The sequence below is a fragment of the Sciurus carolinensis genome, chromosome 6, assembly GCF_902686445.1.
Source record: "Sciurus carolinensis chromosome 6, mSciCar1.2, whole genome shotgun sequence".
NCBI classification, from domain to species: Eukaryota; Metazoa; Chordata; class Mammalia; order Rodentia; family Sciuridae; genus Sciurus; species Sciurus carolinensis.
The window spans coordinates 12,446,727-12,466,980 of NC_062218.1; the positions used below are offsets into that span (position 1 = coordinate 12,446,727).

The 20,254-nt window shown below is 50.7% G+C and overlaps 1 protein-coding gene across 2 annotated transcripts in view; it reads left to right on the top strand.

The window, feature by feature from the left end:
• Positions 1-19,317, top strand: part of Trio (trio Rho guanine nucleotide exchange factor) — a 322,610-nt gene extending 303,293 nt beyond the window's left edge. The window contains exons 48-57 of one of the 2 annotated variants that reach the window (XM_047555751.1): positions 856-1,661; positions 5,827-6,074; positions 7,653-7,791; positions 8,452-8,479; positions 8,686-8,848; positions 9,125-9,246; positions 12,452-12,530; positions 14,629-14,829; positions 16,274-16,412; positions 16,992-19,317. In XM_047555751.1, the coding sequence (XP_047411707.1) occupies positions 856-1,661; positions 5,827-6,074; positions 7,653-7,791; positions 8,452-8,479; positions 8,686-8,848; positions 9,125-9,246; positions 12,452-12,530; positions 14,629-14,829; positions 16,274-16,412; positions 16,992-17,540 (2,474 nt within the window). In that variant the 3' untranslated portion in view covers positions 17,541-19,317. Of the gene's footprint in view, positions 1-855; positions 1,662-5,826; positions 6,075-7,652; positions 7,792-8,451; positions 8,480-8,685; positions 8,849-9,124; positions 9,247-12,451; positions 12,531-14,628; positions 14,830-16,273; positions 16,413-16,991 lie in introns of those variants that run through there. The other variant, XM_047555752.1, reaches the window with a different exon arrangement.
• The last annotated feature ends 937 nt before the right edge of the window (positions 19,318-20,254 follow it).

Below are 20,254 nucleotides of genomic sequence, written 5' to 3' on the forward strand. Positions count from 1 at the left end.
TTCCATTTGTATCTTTTTGTTTAGTTGTTGCTGGACACAATACCTTTATTTTATTTTTATGTGGTGCTGAGGATCAAACCTAGGGCCTCAAGTGTGCTAGGCAAGCGCTCCACCACTGGGCCACAACCCCAGCCCCTCCATATATATCTTATTTGGCATGAGTCCTGAGTTCTCCTGCAGACGAGTATGATAAAACAACATTACTGAAGCTGAGAGAGGACATCTTCCTGACAAGCACAGGCCTAGAGAGCTCTTTAACTCCCCTTGTCTGGATTGTCCAAGCTGCAAAACAGAGGCAGTCCTTACGGTCACCGCCACGTGTGGTAACTGAGAGGTTACTTCACCTCTGCCAGTTTCTTCTTTGTCTGCCTCTCTCTGGCTTAAAGAGGTCCTTTGTAAAGTTGCGCTCACTTTCCGCTGCCGAGTCCTAGTCAGCTCTGTCTCAGCAGCATGCTAGGCTTCCCATGGCCATTAGCCACTTTCCAGAGGTGCAGTGGACCGGACAGCTGGGTCCACTTAGCGGGAGGTGGAGGCTCTACTTGCCTCTTCTGGGGAACTGAAGTCTGGTCCTTTCCCACTGCCTCCTCCTGCTGCCCACTCTTGCCCACACACCACAGTTCCCTCCATCGAGTCCCTTTAATCTTCAGGGGAGAGTGCACTGAGGCCTCCCGTCGCTGCTGGTGCTGGGGCTGGCAGCTGCAGGAAGCGTGGACGTTTGCAGACTGCCTTGGCTGTGGGAGGCTCGAGGCCCAGCACTTCTTCTGGTTGGATGATGCCCCTTCTCCTCTGTCCTGCGGTTTGCTTTTCCTTGGTGCCCTGACTGAGACTCTTCTACTGTGTCTTGCTTGGTTACAGCCTTGACATCGCCCATCGAGTACCAGAGGAACCACAGCGGGGGCGGCGGCAGTGGCAGCGGGGGCAGCAGCAGCGGGGGAGGGGGCGGCGGCGGCGGGGCCTCCAGCGGTGGTGGTGGCAGCCATGGCAGTGGTCCCAGCAGCTGCAGCAGCGGCCCCAGCTCAAGCAGAAGCAGGCCCTCCCGGATCCCACAGCCTGTCAGACACCACCCCCCTGTGCTGGTCTCCTCTGCAGCCTCGAGCCAGGCAGAGGCAGACAAGATGTCAGGTATGTCTGCTCCCAGCCCCTCACTGCCTCCCCCCAGCAGCAGCCTGGCCTTTGAGGCCAGCCTCGGCCAACCCAGCAGGCTCCCTCTGAGCGGAGACTCCGAAGGTCCTGAGCGAGAAACGGAACCCATCCCCAAGATGAAGGTGCTGGAGAGCCCCAGGAAGTCCACCGGCAACACTTCTGGTGCAAGCCAAGATGGAAATGCCAAGGACGCTCGGGGGAACCTGGGCCCTCTGCCCCTGGGCAAGCCCAGGCCTGGGGCCATCTCGCCTCTGAACTCTCCTCTCTCTACCACATTCCCTTCTCCTTTCGGCAAGGAGCCCTTCCCCCCCAGCAGCCCCCTGCAGAAGGGGGGCTCCTTCTGGAGCTCCATCCCCTCCTCCCCCGCCAGCCGGCCAGGCTCCTTCACTTTCCCGGGGGACAGCGATTCCCTCCAGCGGCAGACGCATCGCCACACAGCCCCCAGCAAGGACACAGACCGCATGAGCACGTGCTCCTCAGCCAGCGAGCAGTCCGTGCAGTCCACCCAGAGCAACGGGGTAAGAACGCCAGGGAGCCTGCGCCCACCTGCCCTGCCGCCTCTGTCCCGCCAGCTCTTCTAAACCCGTGTCGCCGTCGCTCTCCACTCTGCTCCACTCCGTACTAACTCCAGCTCTCCAGCGCTGTGGGCACCGTCACCTTCTCCGGCACTCCTGTGCACTGCCCAAGTAGACACCTCTGTGGCTTCTCTGTGTGTGCAGTGTGTGTCCGTGCCCCCGGGCCTGGACGGACGCACACAGCCACCAAGTGAATGCAGACACTTCTAACCCTTCCTGGGACCGTGGACAGCACCCGCTTTCATCTCTACTAACTTGCTCCTTGCTTTGTTCGTGTCTCCTTCATAAGAGAAAGCGTATTATTAACCTTCTGAATGCAGCATCTATCCGTCTTTTCAATTTTCCAACCAGCAAAACATCTTGGAACTTCCTTTTTTAGCCCCTGCCTTCCATGCAGTTTTTTTTTTTTTTTTGAAGGAGTCCTTTTTTCCTGCTTTCTTTCTCCTACTTAAATTGAAATCTGTACACTTTAAGCTTTTGCTCATTGCTTGGTTTTGCTCTTTTATGCCTTAAATTATCTTTGCAGCATTTTTGACTCATCCAATGGAAAAAAATTTTCCTCAAGAAAACTTCCAACAGAAACTGAAAACAAATTAAGCTGGCAAAATGGGGGGAAGGAATCTGCCCAGTGGGGATACTTCTCCAGCCCAAGCATCGCTCTGGAGAAGACCCTGGCCCCTGGGCACCTGGAGACCTGCTCCTGCACAGGCTGCCAGGAGTACCTGGCATCTGTCCAGCAGGGGGCGCAGCGGGCGGGCTTGAGGCTCTGTGGAGGGGTGTCGCGGCTCATTTTGCTGTCATTCACATTGTGTTCTCAAGCACAGGGTGGTTGTGCTGGGTCCCCCCATTCTATGGCTTCCTCACTGTCCCACACAGCAGATGGCCTGGCCCGTAACACTTTCCTGAAGGCATGCGTGAGTGAATAGAACTGTTCTAATGAGTGTATGTTTGATTGCTTTATAAATTTTTAAATACATTTCCCTAAAAGGGTCTGTGTCTCTCTTTGTATGTATGTGTGTGTGTGTATATATATACATATATATATATATATAAATCTAGCTTTTGCATGTCTCACCCTTTCCTCTGAACTTCTATTAATCCTGTACTTGGGTTGACTTGATCTTATCCTTTTGTACTATTTTTTGTTACTTATTTTGTTAAACTATATTTACTTGAGGAATAACTTAAGAGGTGGGTCTTTATACGTTTATTTATACTCAAGTTTTACTCTCAAAAATAGCTGGTTGGTGCAGGGGTCATCTAGTGGACACCCCAGATCCTCACTGTCCTCTGGAGCTAGGACACCTCCCAGCTAGGTGAAAATGCCAGGTGGCCAGTGAGATCTGAACATGACTTCAGTCAGAAAGAAGGTGCAAACAGCCTACTAACCGTTGAGTGTCTACTCAGGGTGCAGGCATGGCCTACAGCTGTGACCTTACTAACCCAGACACTTGGCAGTAAACAAAAGAGGAATCTTCGGGAGTCTTCCGACCACTGCCCCCAGGCACGACCAGTGCTGGCCATCTCTGGACACTCCTGAGTAGATCTGGATAGGGAGGCCTCAACCCAGCTCCACCCAAGGCATTCACCTGAGACAACAGGTAGCACATGGTCCACAGAGTTTTAGGTTAGGAAAGTTACCTTTGCTTTCTGTCTCACACTTTTCCTTTGTGGTAGGTAACCTGGGAAGGGAAATTGTCAAGAGTGTTTTAGGTGAATCAAAAGGCCTTACAGAAATGGCCTGGGCACCTGGGGAAAACGCCAGAGGCCCAAAGCAGGGATTTGAAAATGCCCTCCTCTGGTCCTGATCAGAATTTCAGTTCAAAGGAGCTATTGCCCAGCTGCCTCTGATTGAGCTCCCAGGCCTCTGGCAGATCAGCCAGAAGCCTCCTTCCCCCTGAGCACTTCTGTGGCGCTGTCTGTGGTTACAGCCAAACAGCCATGCCTAGTCCGGGGTCCAGGTCCTTCCTCCCCCTCTAGATAGGCACCTTCTGCCAAGTTCTGTTGAAGCCAGACCAGGCGGAGTAAATGTGAATCAACCCAAAGCACGACTGTCGCGCTTCCTGTGACTCTGTGGCCTGGCCTTTCCACCTGCACCACCTGGGCAGCATTAGAGGCGCACGCACTTGGAGGTCACTCCCAGCCCTGCCATTCTCTCGCTGGCTGGTGATCTGTGCATCTCACTTCTCTCACACTCTGAGAGGCTGGTGTCATGCCCACTGGCAAGGTGGTTGTGAGAATTAAGAGAGCGATCTGAAATTCCTAACACAGCCTGGCGCATAGGCTGTGTTTAGAAAATGCTAATAGCTATGATTATGGTGGCAAAATACTCAGGTGATAGCTTGGTATGATATATTACCCAAAGCAGCTATGTCACAGATGTTTTCTGTTTATATTTTCTTGGCCCTATAACCTTAAAACTATAGGACGTTACCATTTATGTCAAAATATTAAAGTACATACTTAAAGTATAAAATAAAGGGCTGGGGAGATAGCTCAGCCGGTAGAGTGCTTGCCTCGCAAGCACAAGGCCCTGAGTTCGATCCCCAGTACCGGGAAAAAAAAAAAAAAAAGGTATAAAATAAAGTATATAAAGAAGTAGGCAGAGACCGAAGGCTGAGATGCTTGGCACCCATTCAGCTGAAGGGTCACCGGCAAGTACTGCCTGTTTATGAGGAACAGGAACAAGCAGACCCCTCCTGGCAGAGATGGGCAGCAGCTCCATCTCCTTCTATCTAAATAGCCTCTGCAGCTCCAAGTGCGTAGTCCTGATCCCTGGACTTCCCAGGGGCTGACTTACTGGCTTTCCCAGGCTTAGCCTCACAGAAGGGCGAGAGGGTCTGGCAGGCGTCCCCTCCACCGTCTAGGGACAGTGGTCAGCAGTCTGCTTCAGCACGTCCTGACACCAGCTTCATAGACAGGGCTGAGAGCAGGTGTGTCAGGGTTTGTCTCCTGCCCAGGGGCCTGAGAGCCCGGAAGGGGCTGGTGCCTTTGGAGTCCTGGATGTCATGGGAGCATTTGAGAACAAGCTCATGGAGACAGAAGTCTAGATGCCATTTTCCACATCCTAACTTGATAGAGGGAACACAGGCAGGAGTAGCTCAGGACTTGGCAGTGGTCTCAACTCCATTTCTCCTACCCTGGAAGAGTAGGTCACTTTCTAAATAAGAGCTAGGTGCAGATAACTGCCATTTGTTTCTATTCAGCTTACATTCCTTGGCTTGTGGGCCTGAGTAGGTAGCCTGAAGAAATGATCTCTGTTTACAGTCCTGGCTCTTGACCGAGTCACCCAACAGATATGGAGTGCCTACCGTACGTCAGTGACTGGGTACTGCAGGATGAGGGCAGGGTAGGCATCCCCACACCCCACCTAAGGGTCTCTTCCCAGAGTTTAAGTTGCAGCACCAGAGGCAAGGAGTCCTGTGATGCTTCACCACGTGTTCTCATGGCAACAGTGCCCTGGGGCCAGTGGGATCATGCAGCAGTGGGGGGACCACCCACCAAGGGCAAATAAAGGAGGCAAGCAACTAAGAGCAGAAGAGCAGCTGATTCGCTCCACATCAGGTGTTCCACATTCTTTATGAAAGGAAAGGACAGAGATGGTTAGGCAGGATAGCAGCCCGTGATCCTGGAATACATGTTCCCAGTGAACATTTTATCTGGAAGATTTGGTGATGTCTTCCTTATCCAATCTGATGGGCAGTGAGCTTTTTTCTTCGACACTTTTAAATTTAACACGGAACAGTAACATCACCGTGTTTCGTTAGTAATTACCCAGCGTGGCTTCAGCTTCAGGACTCAGCCTCTTCTGGGAGGGCACAAGGAGGACGGACTATAACAGCATCAAGCTTCCAAGAGGCATTGTTATGGCAGTGGTGTTGTTAAGATTGTGTCTAAATCAGTATCCACAGAAATCCTGGTTTTCACTTATTGAAAAAGATGTGCTAAGTTAGGCAGAGCACATAAAGGAAAAGTTGGAAGTATCTCCACGTCTGTCTGGTGAGCCCCGCTCCGGGGCCTGGTGCTGCGGTGCACTCACCAGTAACATCCCGTCGGCTCTCCGCTCAGTTCCCATCTGCCTTTTTTTCTTCATCTGCCCCCTCTACAGAGTGAAAGTAGCAGCAGTAGCAACATCTCCACCATGTTGGTGACACACGATTACACGGCAGTGAAGGAGGATGAGATAAATGTCTATCAAGGAGAGGTCGTTCAAATTCTGGCCAGCAACCAGCAGAACATGTTTCTGGTGTTCCGTGCCGCCACTGACCAGTGCCCCGCAGCCGAGGGCTGGATTCCGGGCTTCGTCCTGGGCCACACCAGTGCAGGCATCGTGGAGAACCCCGATGGGACTCTCAAGTGAGTGCCGCTGGGGAAGCCAGCGCCACGTGGCAGCCGGGGAGGAGGGTCGTGCACACAGGACATCTGGACCCTGGAAGGGTGAACTGAAAGGGAAAGCTGTGCCTGTGTCCGCATGCAGATGCACCTCTCAGAAAATGGGTGGCCCCCAAACAAAGATGGAGGGTCCTTCTGTCCCTCAGATTCAGCCTAGCAGTTTCCTTTAATAATCTGCATTTAAAGAAACACATGGCTTTTTCAGGTCACAAATCAGTCCCTGGAGGTTTTGGGTGGAGGAGAGGACCCCTGTCAGGAAGTATGCCGGGAACATCACGAAGACACTTGTTTTCTGGGCTGCAGGGAAAGGCCTATGTGATCCTTTTACCATCCGTCCTTACATACCGGAAGATTAATTCAGTTAAAGAAACTTGAAACTGGGTTTTCTGCATTAAATGGTTGGTTTTGTTGTTTGGTTGGTTTTTATACCCGGAATTGAATCCAGGGCCACTTAACCACTGAGCCACATCCCTGGCCCTTTTTATATTTTATTTTAAGACCTCACTAAGCTGCTGAGGCTGCCTTTGAACTTGTGATCCTCCTGCCTGAGCCTCCCAAGTCTCTGGGATCACAGGCATGAACCACGGCACCCAGCTAAATGTTATCTTAAAAGAATCAGTGCTGGTTTTTAAAGCTTGTCCCTTTCCTGAATCTTCTTGAAATGTGCACCGTGCTAAAGGCCAACCAAATGATTTCTAGGACTTGAACTGTTACAGAACTTTGTGATTTTTGACATTTCCAAAACACTGGACACAATGGCTGTGACAGGGTCTCAATGACAACCTGTGAATTTAGTACATACACCACCCACTTGCTGCACAAGCCATCCTCCTGCCCCATGACGGTCCCTTGTCCTATTTCTCCTTGATGCACAGAGAGTTGACTGTAATACATTGGTCAAGAATTAGGTCTTAGAGTTTTTCATATGTCAATTACAATAAGTGCACTTAAAAGATCTAAAAGTCACATTTTACATTTGTTTTTCTCACAATTTTTCTTAAGCCCTATATTAGGGTTCTTTAGAGAAACAAACAATAGGGAGTAGAGAGAAAGAGAGAGATTTATTATAAGGAGTTGGCTTATGCAGCTGTAGAGACTGGGAAGTCCAAATTCCAACAGTGTAGATGAGTCTGAGGCAGTCTGCTAGAGAATTGCCTCTTGCTAGAGAAGATAGATTTCTCATTCCAGTCCTGCCTTTGCCTAGACAAGGGAATCCTATTAGGATTAAGGGAGAACAATCGCTTTACCAATTTAAATGATCGTCTCAGTGAGAAACACCCAGAACGTTTGACCAAACATCTATGCACCCTGTGGCCTGGCAAGGTTGTTACAAAATTAACCATCACAGACATCTTTATATTTTAATCCTTAAAGTTTGAGTTTAGACATTATTGGCTTTGTCTCCCATTTCTCGGGTATCAGTGGAGAGTTGGGTGGGGATCACTGTTACTGAAGGGTCAACGTCCTGCTTCTCTGATGCTCTCAGGTGTCATTTGCTGAACGTTGGGAAGGCACAATGCTAAGAGCTCTTTCTCTCCCTAGGAAGTCAACATCTTGGCACACAGCACTCCGTTTAAGGAAAAAATCTGAGAAAAAAGATAAAGACGGCAAAAGGGAGGGCAAGTTAGAGAATGGTTATCGGAAATCCCGGGAAGGGCTCAGCAACAAGGTATCCGTGAAGGTGAGTGAGCTCCTCAGGCGCCTGTGTTGTCCCTCGTGAGCAAGGAGGGAGAGACGCTGCAGACCACAGGCTGCACTTGCTGGGGAATGCCCTCCTGCACCGCGCCGTCCACCTGCCCCGTGAGCAGCGCCCCAGGCTGTAGGAAGTCCTCGGGTGAAGCACAGAGACTAGACTTTCAGAGACAGAGTGCAAAGACGCTGCAGCTCAGACTTCCTCGTTCTCAGAGGGAGAGTGAGAAGATGCAGGTTCAGTGACTTTAATGAATTCCCTGGGAGGTGGCCTCTGTCAGCACGAAGCCTCTATAATCAGGTTGCCTGTACCCCGTGGGAGTTCTGCCTGGAGAAAAAGATCTCCTGAAAGAGACCCCAAGCCACCCTGGGGCAGCACTCTGGCCCTTCTTCATTAGGAAAGGCTCGAGGACCAGCTGGACTAACCCATTAGAGTAAGAATCTCTGAGTTCAAGGACTGTGTTTGTGGGTAGGAAGGAAAAACTCACCAAATGAGCAGCAGCGAATGGTGGTCTGTGTGGATTGACACCCGGGCAGCCAGGGCGTATTTCTGTTCATCTTCCAAAAGGAAGTGCAGCCCTGGAATCAGAGTAGTCTACCTGAAAATAGCTCACATTCTTGGTTAATACCTTATTTGCCTTTTCCATTTCAGCTTCTCAACCCCAACTACATTTATGACGGTGAGTTCTACCATTTTTCCTCTAGTCTTAAAAGTTCGTGGGTCTACAGAGCATTTCAGAACACTCAGGTACCACCTCTGGAGAGGGGTTCCTGTGATGCTGTGGGCTTGGGCAGCACCTTAGGTCTTACTAGTTCCTTGGGGATGTCGGGGGTGTGGGAGAGGAGCTAAGGGTGACTGACTTTGACCAACTTGTTTCTGCTGCAGTTCCCCCAGAATTCGTCATCCCGTTGAGTGAGGTCACGTGTGAGACAGGGGAGACCGTTGTTCTTAGATGTCGCGTCTGTGGCCGCCCCAAGGCCTCAATCACCTGGAAGGGCCCTGAACACAACACCTTGAACAACGATGGCCACTTCAGCATCTCCTACAGGTGAGGGCCCACTCTGGGGGCTTCGCTGGCCGGGAGCACAGTCTTGCTGCATGGTGAGTGGAAATGCCTCTCGACTGTGAGGGGCATCCATTTCCGTGGACACCTGCAGCACCCGGCCTGTTTATGAGGGCGGGATCCCACCCACACGTGCAGTGCAAGCCACTTAAATTCCTCACAAGTGCTGGATCTCCTAACTGCCTGCGGCCTGGGGGGGGTCAGAACCAGTGCCCAGGGTGCTGAACGTTCTGATGCCCAGTGTGTCCTTGTGTGTGGCAGTGACTTGGGGGAGGCTGCTCTGAAGATCATTGGAGTGACCACAGAAGATGATGGCATCTACACGTGTATTGCTGTGAACGACATGGGTTCGGCCTCATCTTCAGCCAGCCTGAGGGTTCTAGGTAAGCGTCTGAGCTGCAGGACACATCTGTCACATGTGCCCCCACACTTGTCACAGCCTGGAATTTAGAACAAGTCACTTTCAGAGCCTTCCAGAAGAGAGGTGCAAGTGGCAGACCGTCATCGGGGATGTCACGGGGTGCACCCTCTTGGCACCTCACAGGCGTGCCAGGAGAGCCCCAGTGTCCTCCTCTGCCTGAAGGAGGATGAGGGAAAGCCTCTGGCCACTGCACAAGGTATCTGGACCTCTAGAGTCCAGCCCAAGTTGGAACAAGGTACCTTTGTGCTCTTGGTACTCAAAAACTTGTTTTTTACCTAGTTAAGAACATATACCTAGTGTAAGTTGGTTTCATGAGAAATACAAGTAAAAAGAAACAGGCGTTCAGGTGGTAGAGCCAGGCCCGTCTCAGATCCCAACAGCTGCCCTTCCAGGGGTGCCTTCCCTGTCCCCTCCATGAGGACCAGGGTAAGTGACTGCCCGAGTGTGCAGCCAGGAGGGCGTCTTCCTGGGACCTGCTCACCCTGTCAGCCTGGTACTCCTCCAGCCCAGCAGGCTTTGTGCTCACCTCCTCGGGCAGAATCTGTCTGAGGCCTATTAAACTTCCAATAGTTACACTCGATGTGGTAGGTGGCTCAGAAGACCACACGGACTGTGCTTCCAACTGCACCTCTCTGGAAAAACAGCCGTGCGTCACGTAGATCAATAGGCACGTGAGAGTTCCCAACCATCCCCCAGCTGCTCCATGTGTGGAAAAATTAGAATCTCAACTAAAAGGTGATTTGAGTTCTAGAGTGCCTTGTGCATGAACAGTAAGCAGAATTTGTCTAAAACTTTTTTCCCATTTGTCTTAATCCCATGCATTTTAACTTTATTAAATCAGAGAAAGAACATTGTATGAATCTTGGATCATGGCACAAAAAATAACAATCTTTTATTTGACACTTTAAAGTCACAGGTTTTTTAATTTTTAAAAGAGAGAGATACATAGTTGATTACTTTTTAGTAAGTCACTACTGAAAACCAAGCGTTAGAGGTGGGACCTTTCACGCCATGGAGATCTGAGCGAGAAAGTAAGGGAAACAGAAACGCACGTGTGTGGGCTGGGGATGTAGCTCAGTTGGCAGAGTGTTTGCCTTGTAAGCACAAGGCCCTGGGTTCAGTCCCTAGCACCACCAAAAAAAAAAAAAAAAAATGCACATGTGTGGCCCCGAAAGTCTGTAAGAATATCCTTTTGTCACGCAGGCCATTCCAGGGTGACCTTCCTGTTTCCAAATCAGCCTCTGTGAGAAGCCATTATTACAGGAATTGGTCATCGGATGTTGGGGTTTAGCATCTTCCTTAGGCAGGAAACTCCTACCCTTTCTGTGCAGCAGTCGTTCCTTCCCGTGAGCCATCCAGGGTGTGGGCCCATGTTCTCTCTGGCCCTGGCTGCCCGCCATGCCCCTGCACTTCATCAGTGCCTAGCGATCCCTGGCGGTGTGCAGCAGGCCAGCCGAGTAAGGGAGCAGCCCGGGGCGTGCCTCCTGCCGCCCTTTGGGATCCAGGCCAGAGCTGGGTCTTGCTGCCTCAGGACGCATGCAGGCCCACGACCCACAGACAGGAGGGAGAGGGCTGGTCAGGGCCCTGGTTTCCATTAGAGAGGAAGAGGCAGCATGGGCAACAGTCCCCAGGGTCTCAGGATCGTAGAGATGCAGTTTCTTGAACTAGTTGGTGGTCCTAGAGTTGACACTTGGGTTTGATGTGCTTTTCTACATATATATAATAAAATTAAATAAAATTATTTCTTTTAGAAGTAAAAGAAAAAGAAGCCCTCTCACTAAAAAATAGAGAAAGGGAAAAGACTATATCTATGTAGGTACAAATCCAGGACTTCTTAGTGGGAGTTGATAGACATCCCAGGACTGCCTGGAGCGATGACTGTATTTTCGTAAATGAGACTCTCAGTCATGCTCCAGTGTGGCGAAAGCCGTGGCCAGGGAAGTGTCACCCGCAGGCCGGGTGGCGCAGCTGGTTAGCAGCCTCACCATCCCAAAGCACTTGAAAGGAGTAAGAATGGGCCAGTATTATCAAAAAGACGGAGCAGAGCGCGGCCCCAGCTAAAGGGATGGACATGAGGTCTCACTCCCCAGGCGTCCTTCGGTGAGTCTTCAAGGCTCCACGTGTTGGGACGCTGTCCCAGTGTGAACCACAGAGCTGGGTCAGACCCGTGGGTCCTTTACAGTCCGGTCGCAGCCACAGGACTCCACGGCAACAGCCCCCTGCGGAGGGGCTCCCCACTTGCCATGGGGGAAATGCTTTCCAGCCCTGAGTGACTTGGGAAAGGAGCAGAGAGGAGGGAGCTCAGCCCCCTTGAAAGACAAACGGATTGGAAGAGTCTCGGAAGTGCATGGGTGAGGGTGAGGTAGGGAAAGACGAGGCCCTAGCTGGACTGAACCACGAGGCGGGTGAGAGAGCGAAGGAGGAATTGAGGGGAGGGAGCAGGCCAGGTAGACAGGGTCCCCAGTGTCAGGTGGCTGCGGAAGTCCTGGAACATGATGAAAGCTGTGTTCTTGGTGCCACTGGCAGCTGGTCTCTGGGTTGCAACTCACAGGCTCAAGATTCCTTTTGCAGGAAAAATATAGAATGTCTTATTTTCCTTTGCATATGTACAATACTAGATGCATTACTAACAAGTGACATTCAGTTAGCAATTGTATAATAAAATCAGATCTACGTTTTCAGTATATTTATAATTTATTAACTCTATAAAACCTGTTAAACGTTAAGTAAAGATAGTGAACCCTTGATTCCTAATGTTGTGAAAGGAGACAGAGCTTTAAGGCTGTGTGGCTCTGTGGACAGGAGGGAACTGTCCCAAGCTTGCTTCCCATGAGAGCAAAACAGAAGCCACATATTAAAGCTTTATTTTTCCTAGTAAATATATTTTGAAAAATAAAATTAAATTTACTGATATATGTAAAATTGTCCAGAATATCTAATTTTAACAAGAGATGAGTATTTTATAAAGTATTCGTGAGACTACCTTCTTTCTTCATGCTAGGTCTCATCATCCAGTCCTGTGTCACTCACAGCTTGTCTCCACCAGATGAGGCACATTTCTAACCCTCGGGGCCACCTGTGGCTGCCGTGTCTGGGGTGCGGGCTGAAGCTCCCCACCACAGACTCCACTTAAAACTCACTCAGAGAGGATGCTGCTCTTTTTGCAGGTCCAGGCAGTGATGGGATCGTGGTGACCTGGAAAGACAACTTCGACTCCTTCTACAGTGAAGTGGCTGAGCTCGGCAGGTACAGTATAGACCCAAAACCTCCTCCCAGAGAGCAGAGAGTAGATTCATAAAGTTAAACGGGTGTCTGTCCACCAGTGGGAGTTAGTGTCTCATATGGGAAGGGTGACCTCTAATTACTTGTTACTGGTCACTGGGGAGGAAGGAAGCTGGTTTCACCTAGGGCTCCCACAGAAATGAAGACCTAAAGCCATGAGCTGTCACTAAGGGAATGAACCAGCTTCCTGCCTGTGCGTCTAGAACAGCGCCAGCTGGCAGCGCCCTTGGGGGAGCTCAGAGGAGAATCACCCACAGGCTTCTTGTAGGACTGGATTCTCTCACAGAATTCCCGTTAGCAAGAGCTGAATTTGTCCTTTGACTTTCAACTGTGCTTGGAGATTTAAAGGAATTACAACAATTAGACAAGACCGTTATAACAACTAGACAAGTTAGTTTGAAGAGAGTTTCAACATAGAGGTGGTTTTCCTCCAGCAGGGGCAGCCAGGGCCATGGTGGCTCAGCAGCCAGGCTCCTTCTAGCTCTGGCTCTGCCAGCCACCCGACACGCACTCGCCCCATCTGAGCACTGTGTCCGAAGGTCAGGAGCTTGACTACCCTGTTAGTCTGCTCTCCATCACTGTGACCAAAAAGCTGACAAGGACAACGTAGAGGAGGAAACATTTATTTTGACTCACGGTTTCAGAGGCTGAGTCCAGGGTGGTCAAGTCCATTCTCTGGGCCCAAGGTGGCAGAAGGGCATGGTGGAGGAGTGCCACTCGGTTCATGGTGGCCGGGAAGCAGAGGGAGGGTCCACAGGGAAGAGGAAGCTTTCCAGGATACTCCCCCAGTGACCTGCCTCTAGCTGTGTCCCACCTGCCTACAGCTACCACTCACTCCACTCAAACTAGGTCAGACTGATTAGTTTATAGCTCTCATGATCCAGTCATCTCACCTCTGATCATTGCTACATTGTCCCCTGAGCTTTTGGGGAACACCTCATATTCAAACCACAACCGACGAGGTTGTCCTACGTTCCTGTGGCTCCCGTTATGTCTGCCAGGTATACGTGCTGCGTAGCAAGTCCACCCCCACTTGCTTTCCTCGAGTAATGGTTTACTCGTCACGGCACTCTGGACTGACGGGGCAGGTATGCTGTTGGCCTCGCCGCTGGCAGGAGGCCCAGACCTCACTCACATGTCTAGGGTGCCATCTGAGCTGCTGGCCTCTTCCCACAGACCTTCACCCTGGCTTCTCACGTGATGGTAGAAGCATTCCGAAGGGCAGAAGCTAGCTGCAAGGCTTCTCACAGCTCTGCATCAGAAACCAGCAGCTAAACTTCCTCCACATTGCACAGTCAGCAAGTCACCAGCCAGCCAGCCACCCAGTGACTGGGAGGGGAGAAGAGGGACACTCCACCTCTCAATGGGAGAAGTAGCGAGCAGGGAGTGGTACCCCTCACTCCCACAGCCCCCAGGTCCCGTCCACAGGCAGCAGGCTCAGGCCGGAAGTGCAGAGCTTTCTTATCCAAAGAGGCAAGGTGCAGCCTGGGCTGCAGACGCATCACTGGTGCAGCTCCAGAGACCTTGCGCTGGAGTGACGGCTCGCCTGCCCTCCCTGCGCGTGGCCAAGCGAGGGCTGCAGGAGATGTTCCTTTCAGCACATGTGGAGGGGTGTGCTGCTCAGGAGGCACCGAGGGGTTCATCCCCAGCCTCTGCACGCGATGCCCAGAGTGGTACATGTGGACAGTGGTAGAAGCTGTTTGTGAGGCTAAGCTGTCTCATGCTGTCACTTCTGCCACATTAGGTGGTCAGGAAGCCACGGAGCTTTCCAGAACAGGCATAAGAAATGGAGACTGCCACTAGGAGGAAGGAATGGCAGGCACACAACGGAGGGGCTTGGATACAGTCAGGATTCGGGCTGCACAGCACCAGCCGCCTCCACAGCATGGCTGGGGAAGGTCAGCAGGCTTGGCGCGCCGAGTACCTTACTGCTGTGGGCGTCACCGAGGGATTGCTGGGCCTGTGCACAGGAGCTGGGTCTCTGCCCCATGGAGGCCGCCTCTCTGTTCTCCTTCACACACCTCACACTGCTCCAGAAACGACACTCTCTGTATGCTCATAGGGGCAGATTCGCTGTCGTTAAGAAATGTGATCAGAAAGGAACCAAACGAGCAGTGGCCACGAAGTTTGTGAACAAGAAGTTGATGAAGCGCGACCAGGTCACCCACGAACTTGGCATCCTGCAGAACCTCCAGCACCCGCTCCTCATCGGCCTTCTCGACACCTTCGAGACCCCCACCAGCTACGTCCTGGTTTTGGAGATGTGCGTACGCTCCTGATCCTCCTCCCTGCTCTGATCCCTCAGCCTCAAAGCGAAGCACTTTTGTTGATTTCCTTGGTTCCCTAAGGATAGAAACTAGGTTTTCAGAATTCACAGAACTTCTAAAACATCAGTTGACCACAGAGGTGGCAGCTTTGGCGCTTTCCCGTTCAGGCAGAGGGAAGTGTAGTCCCCACTGTGTGTGTCCAAGGACGGTGGAAACTGGTGCAGGCAGCCACACCACCAAGCCCCAGCTGTTCTCAGCCCCGCCAGGGCTCCACCGGGAGGCCGCAGCTCTGGTGCTGGAATTTCAGGCCACTCTGGGCGCCCCAGGTTGACCTGATACCCGCCGCCTGCCTGGGGCAGGTGTGCCCATGAGGTGGGAGTGGTCTTGCCAAGACCAGCTTGTGCCCCTCCTCAGGCCTCGCTCAGCGCCTGGCCAGGTCTGCCTCTGAGGACTCCTGTCAAGTAGAGGCCTGTTAGAAAGGGAGGGCCAGGCGCACCCTCCTGGAGAAGGGCTGCCCTGCCAGAGCAGCAAACTGTGCTGTGGGACAGTTTCAGAGAAGGAGGCAGTCGTGCAAAGAAGGAAGACTCGAAGCTGGGACCCTGGAGAAGCTGTTCTCAACCAGGGCAGTGTCACTTCCAGAGATAATTGTAGACGTCTAGAGAGAGTCTTTGTTTTTGTTTCTTGACCGCCACAGCATAGGGAGAGGGTGCTGCTGGCTTCCAGTGAGCAGAGGCCAGGAATGCCTGCAAGATCTGTCCCACCCTGATGCCGCCAGGCCCAGCTGAGACAGCCCGCGCAGCATCCTAATCTCTGTGAAACATCTTTTTGTTTTTCAATATTGGAGTGAGTTCAGGGCTGGGGTGTGGCCCGGTGGTGGAGTTCCTGCCTAGTGTGCAGGCCCTGGGTTCCACCACCCCCAGCACTGCAGGGAAGCAAAGGTGAGCGCAGACTAGGCTGTACTGCCTGTAGGCTGCTCTGTACTACACATCTCTTCTGGTCTTCACATAGCCCATTTTACAGATGTGGAAACCAAGTCTAGGGGGTTGGGGTGGTGCCCTGCCTTTGAACACAGACACCTAGTGTATCGCCGTGTGCCAGGCACTGCCCTGGCACTTGCCACATCATCCTCCGTTGATGGGCTAGGGGTGAATCCCTGGCCACACCTCTCCACCACCCAGTTCCTATAAAGACCCAGATTCCTCCTTCCATACTTAGGTCTTCACAGTGAGTCCACCCAGTTCCCATAAAGACCGATACCTCCTTCCATACTTAGGTCTTCACAGTGAGTCCTCGTGTAGTCACACCATCCACTGAAGGTCCAATCCTGAAGTACCGATGAAACATTCACAGTGCAGGCAGGTCCAGTGTGCATTTCTTACCAGCCTGAAGAAGTCTGGAAATCGAAGCCCTTCATGACAATGACCATTTCTACCTCTGCAGGGCTGACCAGGGTCGCCTCCTGGACTGCGTGGTACGATGGGGAAGCCTCACTGAAGGGAAGATCAGAGCACACCTGGGGGAGGTTCTGGAAGCCGTCCGATACCTTCACAACTGCAGGATAGCACACCTGGACCTAAAGGTTGGCAAGCCCAGGGCTGGACAAGGGCAGCTCTGACCACACCCCGCTTGGCCACACAGAGCACTGGAGCCTGTCCTCCAGAGCTGGCGGGCCAAGAGCTCGGGCCTGGGGGAAGTGGTGGGGGTGGGGGCGGGGACATTGATTCCTGCTCTTTCTAAGAACTGCACTCAGTGGTGTACACAGTCATTGAAATACCAGGTAAACACTTGAAACTTCTGACTTTTCATGATACTTTGAGAAAGTTTCTGTGAATCTTGCTGAACTTTGGCATGGGACCAAGTTCGCTGATAATTTCAAAAGAGAAAAGGGTGTTGCTCTTAGTACTGGGAGGAAAAGGTGAGCTTCCAGGGTGCTCACCACTTAAGAGCTCAGAGAGCCGCTCTGCGCTGAGCTTGGCGGCGTTCCCTTACGCTGCAGCTGCCCCGGCCTGCGCCGAAGCGCTCTTCCCGTTCCGCACGTGCAGCTCGTGCTCGCTGCCTTCACAGGCTCCTTCCCTCTCTGTGGACTGCTGACCATCATCAGAGTAATCTTAAAATCAGGTATGTTTGAAAATGACGGTTGTCTCACTCTGTCTTCTAGCCCGAGAATATCCTGGTGGATCAGAGTTTAGCCAAGCCAACTATTAAACTGGCAGACTTCGGAGATGCTGTCCAGCTCAGCACGACCTACTACATCCACCAGTTACTGGGGAACCCCGAGTTTGCAGCCCCTGAAATCATCCTTGGGAACCCTGTCTCCCTGACCTCGGACACATGGAGTGTTGGAGTGCTCACATATGTGCTTCTTAGCGGCGTGTCCCCCTTCCTGGATGACAGCGTGGAGGAGACCTGCCTGAATATTTGCCGATTAGACTTTAGTTTCCCAGATGACTACTTTAAAGGAGTTAGCCAGAAGGCCAAGGAGTTCGTGTGCTTCCTCCTGCAGGAGGACCCTGCCAAGCGTCCCTCGGCTGCACTGGCCCTCCAGGAGCAGTGGCTACAGGTGGGCAACGGCAATGGCAAAGGCGCGGGCGTCCTCGACACGTCCAGACTGACCTCCTTCATTGAGCGGCGCAAACACCAGAATGATGTTCGACCTATTCGTAGCATTAAAAACTTCTTACAGAGCAGGCTTCTGCCTAGAGTTTGACCTATCTTGAAGTTCTTTCTCATTCTCTTTCACCTGCCAATCAGCTGTTAATTTGAATTTTGAAGAGGAAAAAAAAAACAAACCCAACTGACCAGCTGCCAGTCTGTTCATCGTGTGAAATTGCATTCCAAGTAAGCTGTGCTCAGCAGCGCTTGGACTCCGAGCTTCGAGCTGCGCTGGGGTGGAGGACTTCACTGACTCTGCAGAGGCAGAGATCACGTTGCTGTATCGCAGTATTTTATTCAGGTTTCTGCAAAAAAAATAAGACTTTTTTAAGCAAACATGGATAGAATTTTGCAAATTTAACATTTTCAAGATTTATTCAAAGAAAAAATGCCTATGTTCAACCACTGGTGTTAACGAACAAAACAAAGATACTGTGCATCTCTGGGGCAGACTCGCCCGGGTGACAGCCACCCCCATGGCCTTGGCTAGCGCTCCGCGTCCACCTGGCGCTGAGATTTTCCAGCCACCTCGTCTGCATGCGTCTAACCGGACGCCAGACTTGGCTTCTAAAACGTGCATTCAACCTCAAACTTTTGCATAAAATAGAATGAATCGTTTTGCTCTGATGAATTGTAGGCCTTACTTGTATATAAGACTGTTCCTGCCTTCGGTCTCATTCCCCGCCCGCCCCCTGCCTTCCCTTTTACTCCCACCTACCGCCTGGGCCTTCCTCCGGGAGTTCAAGGGCCCGCCCATCCAATGAAGACACCAAGTTGGGTCCAGCCCTCTGCCCCCTTCCCATCCTCACCCCAAGCCGTCAATCAGATTGTTGAGCAGTACAGTCAGATGAAAATACTGTAAATGCACTCATTGGGGGTTTTTTGGTTTTATTTCATATCATGTGCAATGTTGTGGCTTTAACATTTTATGCAACTATTTATGAAGACCTCTGTTGTACCTGTAATAAATATATAGAAAAAGCACATACTTCGTACAGTGAGCTTTATGGTTTTGTGTGTGTGTGTTTTGGGGTGGGGGGGTCGTAGCCCTGTGCCATCGATTCAAGGAGATTTAACTCTTCGTGAAATTTGTCAGTTTTGAGGACTGTAAAAAGTGATTTCATACTCTGAATATAAAACTGGATAATAGGGTAATGTTTTAAAATTTATTATGCTATTATTCAGAATGCCAAAGTATTATTTTTTTTCCTAAAATCAGTCTGGACATTTACTACTTTTTAGACTTTTTGACATTCAACTTTCTGTACAAAAATTGGCTGGATTTTGAGCTTTTGGTAAGAAATTAAAGCCAATTTAGCACTGGCCGCCCTGAGGCTGGTCCCCAATGCCCGCGTCACTGTGGCAGAATGAGTGCTGGCGGGAGGTTCTTCCAACAAAAGAGGCTGGGATTCTGGGCACGCTTGAATTTTTCTGGATGTCTTTTTACCTTTATTGTTTGAAATACACTAGAGTCCAGCCTGCTTCCCAAGCCAGCCAGACATCTGGGTCTTGAGCCATATACTGGCATAATTAAGCTTTGCAGCTTCCAATGTATTTTATTTATTCTTTTGTTGGGTTTTTGTTTGTTTGTTTCTTCTTGTAAAATTGTACAGAAACTTTTTAAAAGAAATTGGATTCAAAACTGGATGTGTATTCGTAACCTCATAACTTTTATTTGTGTATTGTTTCTTTTGTTATTTCAGTTAAATTTTTACATTATTTTGCATGTATATTTCTTTGTACAGAGACCTTACATGTTTACACAGTATGATGTGATGTAAATATTTTATTTTGCCATCAGTTATTTTAAAAAATTAAACATATTTGCCTGATCTTTGTGTTAGGCCTTTTATTTAAATTGATCACTGTCGAATCTGACATTGCTGAGAGAATGAAGCAGAGTCCTCTCACAGGTGGGAGAGGGTGGAATATTTTGGACTGGGTATCCCCTGAACATGGCCAGAAACAGGAATTGGGTAGGTTCCTGCAGACTGGTTCACAGAAGTGAATGGAAACTGGTATGTCACCACCGTGTCAGCCAACCAGCAGGCTGTCACTCACCCTGATTAACAGAATTGGAGCAAAGAGAGGATCTGTTTTCATTCTGCGCTTGAAGAAGCAAAGTTAACATTGCTATACACTCAAAAGGATGAAGCACTTAGGTTTGAGCACCATGTTATGAACAAACCAAAGACTGCACCTGTGGAGAAGAACCAGGGTCCACCTAGTCCACAGGGATTTGCAGCCACTGCCTCCATGAGTCTTTCTCTGCAGGGTCCTTCCCAGTGTGATTTCACAGCTCCTCTGGCAGCAAGTAATTTTTTCTGATGACCAACCTGGTCTCTCTTGTGGATTCTTTCTGGGATCATGACTTTTATTTGACCTTTATTTCCATCTGCTGAAATCTCAAAGGGAAGGCCAGAGTAAAGGGACATTTAAGCCAAGTCTAGTCAGGACGTGGGAAGCTGACTTCCTGAGGTGCACACCCCTCCAGGTCTTATGACACCACGGCCATTGGACCTGAGAGAGAGCTGGAATTCCAGGTCAGTTTTAGTCCACCCAGCAGAACAGTGTCCGGCCTAGGAGGGCTCTGTCGTACCTTCCTTTTAACTGGACACGCTGAATGAAGCAGTTTCTCCTATAAGATTAGCAAAGCACATGCAGGTGAAGGGTGTGCAGATATTTGGTCTCCCGTGGTCACTCAATGTTTTCTTCTCAAATGTCAAGATATATTCTGCTTGTTATGCTATGTATAAATATTTTAAATCC